A 13330-nucleotide genomic window follows, 5' to 3' on the forward strand; every position below is an offset into this window, starting at 1 on the left:
TCCAGAGACCTATTCACTATATTCCCACCACCATCATGGAGTGCCCTCGGCCTATTATCCCAGAAAAGCCCTTTCTTTCATTCTTCTCAGTTGTATCTTGGCCAGTAAGCATGCCCTCCTTAGCCCTCTGACTCTCTGGTTCCATTTGATTCAGAGATGTTGTGGCTTGGTTTAGGACCAGGATGCATAGATCAGTCTGGTCCCAAACCTACGGGCCAGGTAAAACTCCCCAGGGACTCCTCTGGAAATGCGTGTTTCTGGGCCTGGTCACAACATAAAGAAACACAAATTTCATCTTGGATGTGGGGCCCAGGAATCCATGATTTTAAAAGCTCTTTGGGGGATACCACTATGGACAATGGTTCAGCAGCCCCGACATCTCAGTGTCTTTATGGTTCTCTAACTCATATATCAAATATAACATATTTATTGGTTTCTTTACTTAACTCTCTGTCTTCCAATCTTCTCCTTACCCCTCCCCCACTGCACTAAACTCTAAATCCCACAGGGGCAGGGATCTGTTTTGCTCCATGTTGCATCTCTGGCATCTAAAAGAGCTCCTGGCACACAAAAGGCACTTAGTAAATATTCTCTGAATGAGCAAATGAATAAATAAGTGAAAGATACTTCTGTCGTATGTCTTCCCTACTTGTAGAAAGAGAACTCATAAACCCAGTCTTGTGTTCTTCAGTAGATTCTTTTCCTAGATTCCCTAATGTTTTCAGGAGCTTCACAATCTTTGCTGTCTGGAAGAGGAGACTTACAATCTTGTTATTTTTGAGTCTTCTCTTGGCTTTCTCTCCTTCACCTCAACAGTGACCAAGTGTTCTTGTCATCTCCATGTCTGCCAGTTGAGTTTTGATCTTTGGACTGTATTAGTGCCTCCTTGGCCCTGGCCTCTCCTGACTTCACACCTCTACAAGGCACCTCCCCTACCCCTTGTCCCTCTGGGCTTCCCTAAGTCTCAAGGAAAGATTCTTCCAACTCCCTCTTCTGCACCAGCGCCCCCTGCTGGACACCACTGAGGCTTCCTTGGACTCTGGCTCCCCCCACCCCCACAACTGACCAGTGCAACTTTTCAAGTCCCAAATGGCATTGAGTCCTCTAAGTGTGACTGCTCTTCTTTCTGTGTTCCATGTAGAGCTAGAGAGTGTGTCTTTCTCCTTTTAACTGTTATAAAATCCCACAAGGGGCACTTATGACTCAGTGTCTTACAGAGTTTGGAGTGAAGAGGCTTCTGAGTTTTTAATTATAGCCTGACCTCACCTTCTTCACGGGCCACAGACACGAAGACATATGGTTGGGCTGGAAGGCACGTCTGAAAACAGATACCACCCTGAACTCAGCACTGGGCCACCTTCGAAGAACTGAGGCGTTGTTGCTTGGCCAAGCCTGTCTGCCTGGTTGTGTTCTCTCAGATGAGTTCTTAACACCCAGGAGCCACCTCAGTCACTGCTGGCCCGTCATAATGGAACGTCAGTGATGTATTCAGCTTAGGATTCCCTGGTACCTCCCCTTCTCTACTAAAGTTCTCACCCAACCTCCACTCTCCTGGGGTTAGATGGCTGCCTTTTATGCACAACAGGACTAGCTAACATTTACTGAATGCGCACCATATCCCAGGCTCCAGCTAAGAGCTTCACGTGTATTGTTTCTTTCTCTGGTGTACAGTAGTATAGAGCACTGACCTGAGATTATATATTAAGCTTCACTATTCACTCACTATAGGACCATGGGTAAATCACTTAATCTCTTGGTGCCTTGGTTTCATTCTCTGTAGATTAAGAATACCAATTCCTCCTTTACAGGCACATTGAGATGATTGAAAGAGCTATGTAAAGCTCTCAGCACAAAGCATAGCATGTAAAAAGTACTTAATAAGTGATAGTTATTATTGCTTTTGGTATTCTTGCTCAAGATCTCTCTTGACTCTAATCCAACCAATTAAGGTAAATTTTCTTCAAGTTTAGATTATATTACTCAGATTATAGACTCTCTTCTGGATTATTTTCAATCCAGAGTTTTTAGACCAGGGCCATATCCATAGAGGTGGTTTAATGTACATATGTACAAGGATGGAATACAGTCTCTTTTTGTTGTACTCCTTCCCTGTTCCAGCACCTACAGGCTTCCTTTTGTTTTTCACAGAATACTTGAATTCCCCATGGTAAAAAGGCCCATGAGCCCTGCTCTCCAACTGCCTTACTCCTCAGTAGGTCACCCCTTGATGAACTTTTACTTGAATGTAATCAGGATTTAGTTTTCCTAGACTTATTTGTTCTAGTAAATATGGTGACTGAAGGTTTTTAGTTGGGGTGTGTGTGTGTGTGAGAGAGAGAGAGAGAGAGAGAGAGAGCTAGAGAGAGAGAGAGTCTTATGTGTGCAGGTGTGGATATGAGTGTGAATGAGTGTGTACTGAGTGTCATATAAGTGTGGGTGTGGGTTTGAGTGTGAGTGTGTGTGAGGAGATGTGTGTTATGTGTGTGTCCTGTTTGTTATGTGCTTATGTTTGTCATTTGTGTTGTATGTGTGGTGGGTGTTTTACATGTGCGCTGTGTATGCGTTTTTTGTGTGTTATTTGTGTCTCCTATGTGAATGTGGGTGTATGGGGATGTATGACTTGTCATAATGGAACGTCAGTGATGTATTCAGCTTAGGCTTCCCTGTACCTCCCCTTCTCTACTAAAGTTCTCACCCAACCTCCATTCTCCTGGTCTTAGATGGCTACAAACTGAATATCTCAAGGGCAGGTACAGAGTCTTCTACTTAAGTGTGTGGTACCAAGGAAGGGGCATAAATGTGGGGCATAGACTGGGATCTCAGCACTACCATTAATTCACTGGAGACCTTGGATATTACTTAATCTTTATAAATCTATTTTGTCATATGGGACATGTGACTTCTTAGCTCCCAAATTTGTTTAAAGGATTAGAGGTCATATACATACAATGTTTCAATTTGTACCCAACACACAGAAAGCACTCGGTAAATAGTAGCCATTTTAGTGGTAACTGGAATTAGAGTGGAGTACTCCACCCACAGGGAACCCAAATAAATTACCCATTGATTCAAGGCCCTTCATATATGATGTTCTTTGGCTTACAAAAGCACGTGCCACATCCAGAAAGAAAGAAAAATTGAATTGCAGATGAGTACATCAATGACATCTCTTGAAGATAATAGGTAACATACAGATGCACTCCAGGCATCAGATGACCAATGATCCTCCCCATTCCATCCCCCATCCTAACCCAACAGAGGGGGAAGTATGCGCCCCTGGGAAGGGAGAGAATAGGTCTAAAGACAAGGAAGCACACACCAGTGTCCTGGCACACTCTTCTCATACACACCCATTCTTAGTGTTCAAGGTGGTTAAAAGTGGTTCATCATTTTTCATTAGCTGTTTTCAGAAATGTGCTTACTTCCTCTGAATTAATCATCTTTGTATTCATCTCCCATTCAAAAGTGGCTTATTGCTGTGTTTCTAGCATTTCTGGAGAAAATGTTAAGGGATGGAAGATGGAAAATGTTTCTAAAAGTTAAAAAAGTACTGGAAAGTTCAAATTTTAATGCTTTGTGCCTACAAAAGTATTCAAATTGGGGTTTCATAGATACTTACCCCTCTGTCAAAGGTAGCAAAAAATTTGATGTAAGGTTGGAAGTGTTCAGCTGCCTCTTCAAAAGCCTTGTAATCTGAGAGGAAAAAATAGATCAAAGAAAGAGAACTTTTTAAGATGCACGCTAAAGACATTTTTATTTTTAAATAATGTAGAGAGAGTGGGCAGCCAATTAATCCTGACTGGATAATTATTTAGTAGATATTGTTTAGATAGAAAATTATTTAGTGCTATTTAAACCCACAGTTTCCCCCAAGGAGTTTGAATTGACTGGTATTCAACGGAGCTAGAGAAGAACACTTTACCACAGTTTTATGTGTTTTCAGAAATTGGTAGATGGGAAGGAGAAAGTGAAGGAAACTGAGAGAGGGAGAAAAATAGAATATTAGACTCTAAATCCAAGGAAAAACTTATTCCACTCAGACTCACCATTAGTTGTAAGTGTGTAAGCACAGCTTCCTATAAATGACCACTAAGTGAGAAGGAAATTCACCTTACTATGTAAAGCAACCTCAATCAAAAATGACATCATAAAAGTACTTTAAACTTCTTAGCAGAAGTCCCCCTTTTGGTAAACCCTCATTTTTCTTTCCCTCTTTTTAAGTTTTCATTTTTATTCTCATTCCTTAAGAAGATGATTTAAAATTAATCCAGCCTATGCTTGACACTGGTCCCAAACCTGAATCCAAACTGGTCAAGTTAAGCATGAGACCTATGAGCGTGGCCATGCTGTGCCTTACCACATCTTGCCAACTACCTGGTGAAGACACTGGTATTTAAGCCTTAGAGGTGAGGTGATGGGAATGGGGATGGTGGTGATGGTGGTGGTAGTGGTGGTGGTTCTGCATAACATCTATAATCCTTAAAGTTGGTGATCATTTGATTCATTCTTAAGAAGATTAACCTTTTCCCATTTTATGGAGTTCCCTATCTCTTAATCATTAGAGGCATAAGCTTTTGCTAGAGTGCCAGGAGCATGCAGAATTTTCTAATATTCAATCAAAAACATTTCAAGACTAATACTGGCTCAGAGGACACCAACATGAGTAAGACAAAGACACTGATCTCAAAGGCACACAACCCAGAGGATGGTATGGACCCTTAGAGAACCACAATATAATGTGATAGTTGCTAGAATAGAGGTAATTACAATAAACATAGATGAGAGGGCGTTGAAAAGTTTACAAGAATGCCTGTACATACCGATACACATTCACACAAACTTATCCCCATAAAAGTAATTGAGTAATCAGAAAATATACCATATAGCCTGAGAGTTGAGGTAGACAACTGGATAGATGGGGCAGATGATGAGTGAGAGGTTTCGAATGAATAGAGAGAAGGTGGGAGAGAATGGAAGGGTTAACCATACCTGAGTCATTTAAGTCTAGCTAAAGCTCCAGAGGGCTCCCGCTGAATCCTCTGTATCCTCTCTCCCTGACCCGCTTGTCCCTGATGAACCTCTCCCCACCTCCTTGAACTCCTCCCCTGCTGGAAAGGATGGCCTACACCTGTGTCCAGAGAATTCCCTTCTTCACCTAAGGAACAAATCTGTATCCCTTTTAAGATGAAAATGGGTAGAGCAAGGTGATCCCCCAGGGTGGTGCTTCCAACTGTGGTTGAGCCTTTAGTGGTTGCCCAAACAGTGGTTGTCTTCTAGGGCACCTGGTCTAATCTCCTGCTCTGTTTGATCTCGTGCGATCCCACGTTTTTCCTGCCCTCATATCCTGTGCTGATGCTGACCAGCTCCCTCTTGGCTCTTCCAGTCTGACCCTCAGTTTCTCCCTTCTGGAATAGGTTCCTGAACATTCAACCTTCGACCTCCAGCTTACTGCAGACGGCATTTCCTCACCTTTCTTCCCATCTCTCAGGGTTTTCCATACTGGATACTGGCCCTCCACCTCCAGATTTCCCCCAGTTTGGCATTCTTAACTATCAGCTGAGTTCCTGCAGGAAGTTCCGGTCACCCTCTCTCAACACTAGCTCCATAGCTACGTGCTCAAGCTGGATGTGAACCTTCATACCCAACTTCCTTGGAAGATGTAGCCCCCCAGTTCTTCCAAGTCTTTTCTAATTTGATCCCAAATCTCTTAGGAGCCTTTTCTCCCAAACCAATCCAGTCTACCTATGAGTTCAAGGCCTCCAATTCTCCACGGTCCTTCCATTGTTCTTGCTCTACAGGATAGCTTGGGATCATTTCGCAAAGCCAATGCCTCTGTACCTTTAAACTTCCTTGACCAATCACCCTCAAACTACAGCAGAAATACAGGATTCTTCATGACTGCTTCCCTGCGTACCTTACCAACTCCCGACCCACAGGCCCTGTGCTCTTTTGGAGGGCAAGAAGAAACAGAGAGACATGCATTGCCTGATAGAACATCATGATGTTTCCAGTCAGTGTGTAACAGCTGACTGAAAATACATCTTTTGTGGTGATAAAACTTTCTACATGTTTTCTACAACCATTCAAAATTTCACAGTAGTTAATATATCTGAAGTATAAACTTTTTGTATTGTATAACAATTATTTTCTGCCTGAGATGTCAGCAAGCATGACAGCTAGAGAGATCCTTGGAGAGGCAGCTCCCCTGACTTCCTCACCAGGTCTTCTCAGTGGGTGTGATTGTGACTATGGGTCCAAGATAGTGTGTCATCAGTGATGTTTTTTGGTTTGTGATACTGTAAAATATTCAAGGTTTTTTGTTTGTTTGTTCCTATTATCTACTCACATCAATGGAATGAATGTATGATTGCTATTTTTTATCATGTTCATCATCATAATCAGTATGACTAACATGATCTGGTATTAGACTTTCTTAAAGACAAAGTTGGTCAATTTAAAGATAAAAATTCAACCTTAAAAAGGAAGTTGAAATGGCTCACTAGTGATTTTATTATTTAAATCTCCAGAAAAAAATGGCAAGACCAGTAGAACTCTATCTGTGTATTCTTAAGGAAATGCTTCCTTATTATTTTTGAAATATATAAGATGGAAAACTTTGAGTGAATTTGAAATCTATTCAAATTATCATAAGAGGAGGGGGCGGAGCAAGATGGCGGAGGAGTAGGAGACCTGGATTTCGTCTGGTCTCAGGAATTCAGCTGAATAGGGATCAAACCATTCTGAACACCTACGAACTCAACAGGAGATCGAAGATAAGAATAGCAACAACACTCTGAACAGAAAAGCGACCACTTTCTGGAAGGTAGGACGTGCGGAGAAGTGAATCCGAGGCAATATTCGGAAGGATAGATGGCGGGGGAGGGGGCCTCCGTCGGCCGCTTCTGGCAAGTGCTAGAGCCGCGGAGCACAAAATCGGGACTTTTAGAAGTCGGCTCCGCGGAGGGACGTCGCTGCAGTGGCTAAGCGGGGGGTGGAACCCTCACGGGACAGTGAGGTCTCGGAACCCTCGGGGTCACAGAAAGACCGGGGGTACCTGAGTGCGCCAGAGCTCCCAGGTATCGGAGCGGGGAAGCCGGCTGCAGAGACGGAGCCGAGGCACGGGCTCTCCGCTCGGGGTTGCCATAAACCGTGATCCGCGGCCCAGTCGGGCCACTGCTCCTCTAGCAGGGACCCAACAAGCGGCAGATCCGGGGAGACTCCCCTTCCTCCCCCGGGAGGAGCAGCGCGGGAGCTCACCGTAGGGATCTGCTGGGTTTGGAGACACCACACGGGGTCGGGTGCCAGAGATAGAAACGCTCGGTCACAGGCCGGGTGAGCACGGAGTGCGGCCGGAGACCGGGGAGACAGGAGTGACTGCTTTTCTCTGGGGGCGCATTGAGGAGCGGGGCCCCGAGTTCTCGGCTCCTCTGGGTGGAGATTGGGAGGCCACCATTTTCGCCCTGGTCCTCCAAAGCTGTACCGAGAGCTTGCAGGGAACAAAAGCTCCTGAGAGCAAACCCGAGCAGCTTGCTTAGCCCGGACTCACAAGGGCGGGGCAATTCCACCCCCAGCAAAGACATTTGGGAACCACGGCAACAGGCGCCTCCCCCAGAAGATCAGCACCAACAGCCAGCCAAGACCAAGTTTACCGATCAAGAGGAACGGGAGAACTCCCAGCGCTAGGGGAACACTGCACATAGAATTCATGGCTTTTTTACCATAATTCATTAGTTTTTCAAAGTTAATTTTTTTAACTGCTTTTTTTTTGAATTTTTCTTTTTCCCTTTTTCAAACAACATCTTATCAAACCCTTTTTTAAAAAAATCATTTTTTATTTTTCATTTTTTGAGTCATATTTTTATCCCTTCATAGTAGTTACCCTTATTTTTGGCATATATATATATATAAGTTGTTCTCTCTTTAAAATTTTGAGATACAATTTCTTCTAACAGATCAAAATATACCCTAAATCACTAGTGTATGGCTTTGTTCTAGTCTCCTGCCTGATCACATTCTCTCCCTTTTTTTTTCTTTTCTTTCTTTTTTCTTTTTCTTTTTAAGTCTTCTTCTTTCTTTTTAAAAACACCTTCTTATCTTATCAAGTCCTTTATAAAATCTTTTATAATTTTCATCTTTACAGTCATCTGCCATCCCTTCATTGTATCAACCCTTAATTTGTACATATATAAGTCTTTCTTCCTTTAAAATTTTAGCAGGCACTTTCTTCTAACAGACCAAAATATGCCCAAAAGCTAGTGTGTGGCACTGATCTAGGCACTAGCCTGATCATATTTGATCATATTCTGTTTTATTTTTGTTTTGTTCTGTTTTTGTTTTTATCTTTTTCTTTTTCCTTTTTTTTTTTTCTCTTCTTTCTTTCCCTTTCTTGTCCCCTGGTTTCAGGTCTTTTCTGATTTGTATAGAGTATATTTGCTGGAGACGTTGTTAACCTGTTAGCATTCTGTTCTCTCATTCATCTGTTCTCCTCTGGACAAAATGACAAGACGAAAAAAATCACCTCAGCAAAAAGAACAAGAGGTAGTACCGTCTGCCAGGGACCTACTCAATACTGACATTAGTACGATGTCGGACCTAGAGTTCGGAATCATGACTTTAAAGATACTAGCTGGGCTTGAAAAAAGCATGGAAGTTATTAGAGAAACCCTTTCTGGAGAAATAAAAGAACTAAAATCTAACGAAGTCGAAATCAAAAAGGCTATTCATGAGGTGCAATCAAAAATGGGGGCACTAACTGCTAGGATAAATGAGGCAGAAGAAAGAATCAGCGATATAGAAGACCACATGATGGAAAATAAAGAGGCTGAGAAAAAGAGAGATAAACAACTACAGGATCACGAGGGCAGAATTCGAGAGATAAGCGATACGAGAAGACGAAACAACGTTAGAATAATTGGGATCCCAGAAGAAGAAGAAAGAGAGAGAGGGGCAGAAGGTATACTGGAGCAAATAATAGCAGAGAACTTCCCTAATGTGAGGAAGGAAACAGGCATCAAAATCCAGGAGGCACAGAGAACCCCTCTCAAAATCAATAAAAATAGGTCAGCACCCCAACATCTAATAGTAAAACTTATGAGTCTCAGAGACAAAGAGAAAATCCTGAAGGCAGCTCGGGAGAAGAGATATGTAACCTACAATGGTAGAAACATTAGATTGGCAACAGACCTATCCACAGAGACCTGGCAGGCCAGAAAGGACTGGCATGATATCTTCAGAGCACTAAACGAGAAAAATATGCAGCCAAGAATACTAGACCCAGCTAGGCTGTCATTGAAAATAGAAGGAGAGATAAAAAGCTTCCAGGACAAACAAAAACTAAAGGAATTTGCAAACACAAAACCAGCCCTACAAGAAATATTGAAAGAGGTCCTCTAGGCAAAAAGAGAGCCTAAAAGCAGCATAGATCAGAAAGGAACACAGACAATATACAGTCATAGTCACCTTACAGGCAATACAATGGCACTAAATTCATACCTTTCAATAGTTACCCTGAATGTAAATGGGCTAAATGCCCCAATCAAAAGACACAGGCTATCAGATTGGATTAAAAAACAAGACCCATCCATATGCTGTCTGCAAGAGACTCATTTTAGACCCAAAGACACCCCCACATTGAAAGTGAGGGGGTGGAAAACCATTGACCATGCTCATGGACACCAAAAGAAAGCTGGGGTGGCAATCCTTATATCACACAAATTAGATTTTAAAACAAAGACTGTAAGAAGAGATGAGGAAGGACACTATATCCTACTTAAAGGGTCTATCCACCAAGAAGAGCTAACAATTGTAAATATCTATGCCCCTAACGTGGGAGCAGCCAATTATATAAGGCAATTAATAACAAAAGCAAAGAAACACATTGACAACAATACAATAATAGTGGGGGATTTTAACACCCCCCTGACTGAAATGGACAGATCATCTAAGCAAAAGATCAACAAGGAAATAAAGACTTTAAATGACACACTGGACCAAATGGACTTTACAGACATATTCAGAACATTCCATCCCAAAGCAACAGAATACACATTCTTCTCTAGTGCCCATGGAACATTCTCCAGAATTGATCACATCCTAGGTCACAAATCAGGTCTCAACCGGTACCAAAAGATTGGGATCATTCCCTGCATATTTTCAGACCACAATGCTTTGAAACTAGAACTCAATCACAAGAGGAAAGTCGAAAAGAACTCAAATACATGGAGGCTAAAGAGCATCCTACTAAAGAATGAATGGGGGGGTCAACCAGGAAATTAAAGAAGAATTTAAAAAATTCATGGAAACCGATGAAAATGAAAGCACAACTGTTCAAAATCTTCGGGATACCGCAAAGGCAGTCCTGAGAGGAAAGTATAGAGCAATACAAGCCTTTCTCAAGAAACAAGGAAGGTCTCAAATACACAACCTAACCCTACACCTAAAGGAGCTGGAGAAAGAACAGCAAATAAAGCCTAAACCCAGCAGGAGAAGAGAAATAATAAAGATCAGAGCAGAAATCAATGAACTAGAAACCAAAAGAACAGTAGAACAGATCAACGAAACTAGGAGCTGGTTCTTTGAAAGAATTAACAAGACTGATAAACCCCTGGCCAGACTGATCAAAAAGAAAAGAGAAAGGACCCAAATCCACAAAATCATGAATGAAAGAGGAGAGATCACAACCAACACCAAAGAAATACAAACAATTATAAGAACATATTATGAGCCACTCTATGCCAGCAAATTAGATAACCTGGAAGAAATGGGTGCATTCCTAGAGATGTATCAACTACCAAAATTGAACCAGGAAGAAATAGAACACCGGAACAGACCTATAACCACTAAGGAAATTGAAGCAGTCATCAAAAATCTCCCAACGAACAAAAGCCCAGGGCCAGATGGTCTCCCAGGGGAATTCTATCAGACATTTAAAGAAGAATTAATACCTATTCTCCTGAAACTGTTCCAAAAAATAGAAATGGAAGGAAAACTTCCAAACTCATTTTATGAGGCCACCACTACCTTGATCCCAAAACCAGACAAAGACCCCATCAAAAAGGAGAATTACAGACCAATATCCTTGATGAACATGGATGCAAAAATTCTTACCAAAATACTAGCCAATAGGATCCAACAGTACATTAAAAGGATTATTCACCACGACCAAGGGGGATTTATCCCTGGGCTGCAAGGCTGGTTCAACATCCGCAAATCCATCAACGTGATACAATACATTAACAAAAGAAAGAACAAGAATCATATGATCCTCTCAAGAGATGCAGAAAAAGCATTTGACAAAGCACAGCATCCTTTCTTGATCAAAACTCTTCAGAGTATAGGGATAGAGGGTACATACCTCAATATCATAAAAGCCATCTATGAAAAACCTACAGCGGATATCATTCTCAATGGGGAAAAGCTGAGAGCTTTTCTCCTAAGGTCAGGAACGCGGCAGGGATGTCCACTCTCATCACTGCTATTCAACATAGTATTAGAAGTCCTAGCCACAGCAATCAGACAACAAAAAGAAATCAAAGGCATCCAAATCGGCAAAGAGGAAGTCAAACTCTCACTCTTTGCAGATGATATGATACTGTATGTGGAAAACCCAAAAGACTCCACCCCAAAACTGCTAGAACTCATACAGGAATTCAGTAAAGTGGCAGGATATAAAATCAATGCACAGAAATCAGTGGCATTCCGATACACCAACAACAAGACAGAAGAGAGACAAATCAAGGAGTCGATCCCATTTACAATTGCACCCAAAAGCATAAGATACCTGGGAATAAATTTAACCAAAGAGGCAAAGGATCTGTACTCAGAAAACTATAAAATACTCATGAAAGAAATTGAAGAAGACACAAAGAAATGGAAAAACGTTCCATGCTCATGGATTGGAAGAACAGACATTGTGAAGATGTCAGTGCTACCTAGAGCAATCTACACATTCAGCGCAATCCCCATCAAAATACCATCCACCTTTTTCAAAGATATAGAACAAATAATCCTAAAATTTGTATGGAACGAGAAGAGACCCCGAATAGCCAGAGGAATATTGAAAAAGGAAAGCCAAGCTGGCGGCATCACAATTCCGGACTTCCAGCTCTATTACAAAGCTGTCATCATCAAGACAGTATGGTACTGGCACAAAAACAGACACATAGATCAATGGAGCAGAATCGAGAGCCCAGAAATGGACCCTCAACTCTATGGTCAACTCATCTTTGACAAAGCCGGAAAGAATGTCCAATGGCAAAAAGACAGTCTCTTCAACAAATGGTGTTGGGAAAATTGGACAGCCACATGCAGAAGAATGAAACCGGACCATTTCCTTACACCACACACAAAAATAGACTCCAAATGGTTGAAAGACCTACACGTGAGACAGGAGTCCATCCAAATCCTAAAGGAGAACACAGGCAGCAACCTCTTCGACCTCAGCCGCAGCAACTTCTTCCTAGAAACATCGCCAAAGGCAAGGGAAGCCAGGGCAAAAATGAACTATTGGGATTTCATCAAGATAAAAAGCTTTTGCACAGCAGAAGAAACAGTCCACAAAACCAAAGGACAACCGACAGAATGGGAGAAGATATTTGCAAATGACATATCAGATAAAGGGCTAGTATGCAAAATCTATAAAGAAGTTATCAAACTCAACACCCAAAGAACAAATGATCCAATCAAGAAATGGGCAGAAGACATGAACAGACATTTTTCCAAAGAAGACATCCAAATGGCCAACAGACACATGAAAAAGTGCTCAACATCGCTCGGCATCAGGGAAATCCAAATCAAAACCTCAGTGAGATACCACCTCACACCAGTCAGAATGGCTAAAATTAACAAGTCAGGAAACGACAGATGCTGGCGGGGATGTGGAGAAAGGGGAACCCTCCTACACTCTTGGTGGGAATGCAAGCTGGGGCAGCCACTCTGGAGAACAGTATGGAGGTTCCTCAAACAGTTGAAAATAGAGCTACCATACGATCCAGCAATTGCACTTCTGGGTATTTACCACAAAGATACAAATGTAGGGATCCGAAGGGGTACGTGCACCCCAATGTTTATAGCAGCAATGTCCACAATAGCCAAACTGTGGAAAGAGCCAAGATGTCCATCGACAGATGAATGGATAAAGAAGAGGTGGTATATATACACAATGGGATATTATGCAGCCATCAAAAGGAATGAGATCTTGCCATTTGCAACGACGTGGATGGAACTGGAGGGGGTTATACTGGGTGAAGTAAGTCAATCAGAGAAAGACATGTATCATATGACGTCACTGATATGAGGAATTCTTAATCTCAGGAAACAAACTGAGGGTTGC

General features: G+C 42.1%; 1 protein-coding gene across 2 annotated transcripts in view; it reads right to left on the reverse strand.

Annotated features, from left to right (window-relative positions):
* The window catches only part of CASQ2 (calsequestrin 2), a 68705-nt gene that overhangs the window by 24312 nt on the left and 31063 nt on the right, over positions 1-13330 (reverse strand). For both annotated transcript variants that reach the window (XM_035727381.1, XM_027613271.2), the window contains one exon: positions 3620-3693. In XM_035727381.1, the coding sequence (XP_035583274.1) occupies positions 3620-3693 (74 nt within the window). The remainder of the gene's footprint in view (positions 1-3619; positions 3694-13330) is intronic.

This window comes from Zalophus californianus, chromosome 4 (genome assembly GCF_009762305.2).
Source record: "Zalophus californianus isolate mZalCal1 chromosome 4, mZalCal1.pri.v2, whole genome shotgun sequence".
Taxonomy (NCBI): domain Eukaryota; kingdom Metazoa; phylum Chordata; class Mammalia; order Carnivora; family Otariidae; genus Zalophus; species Zalophus californianus.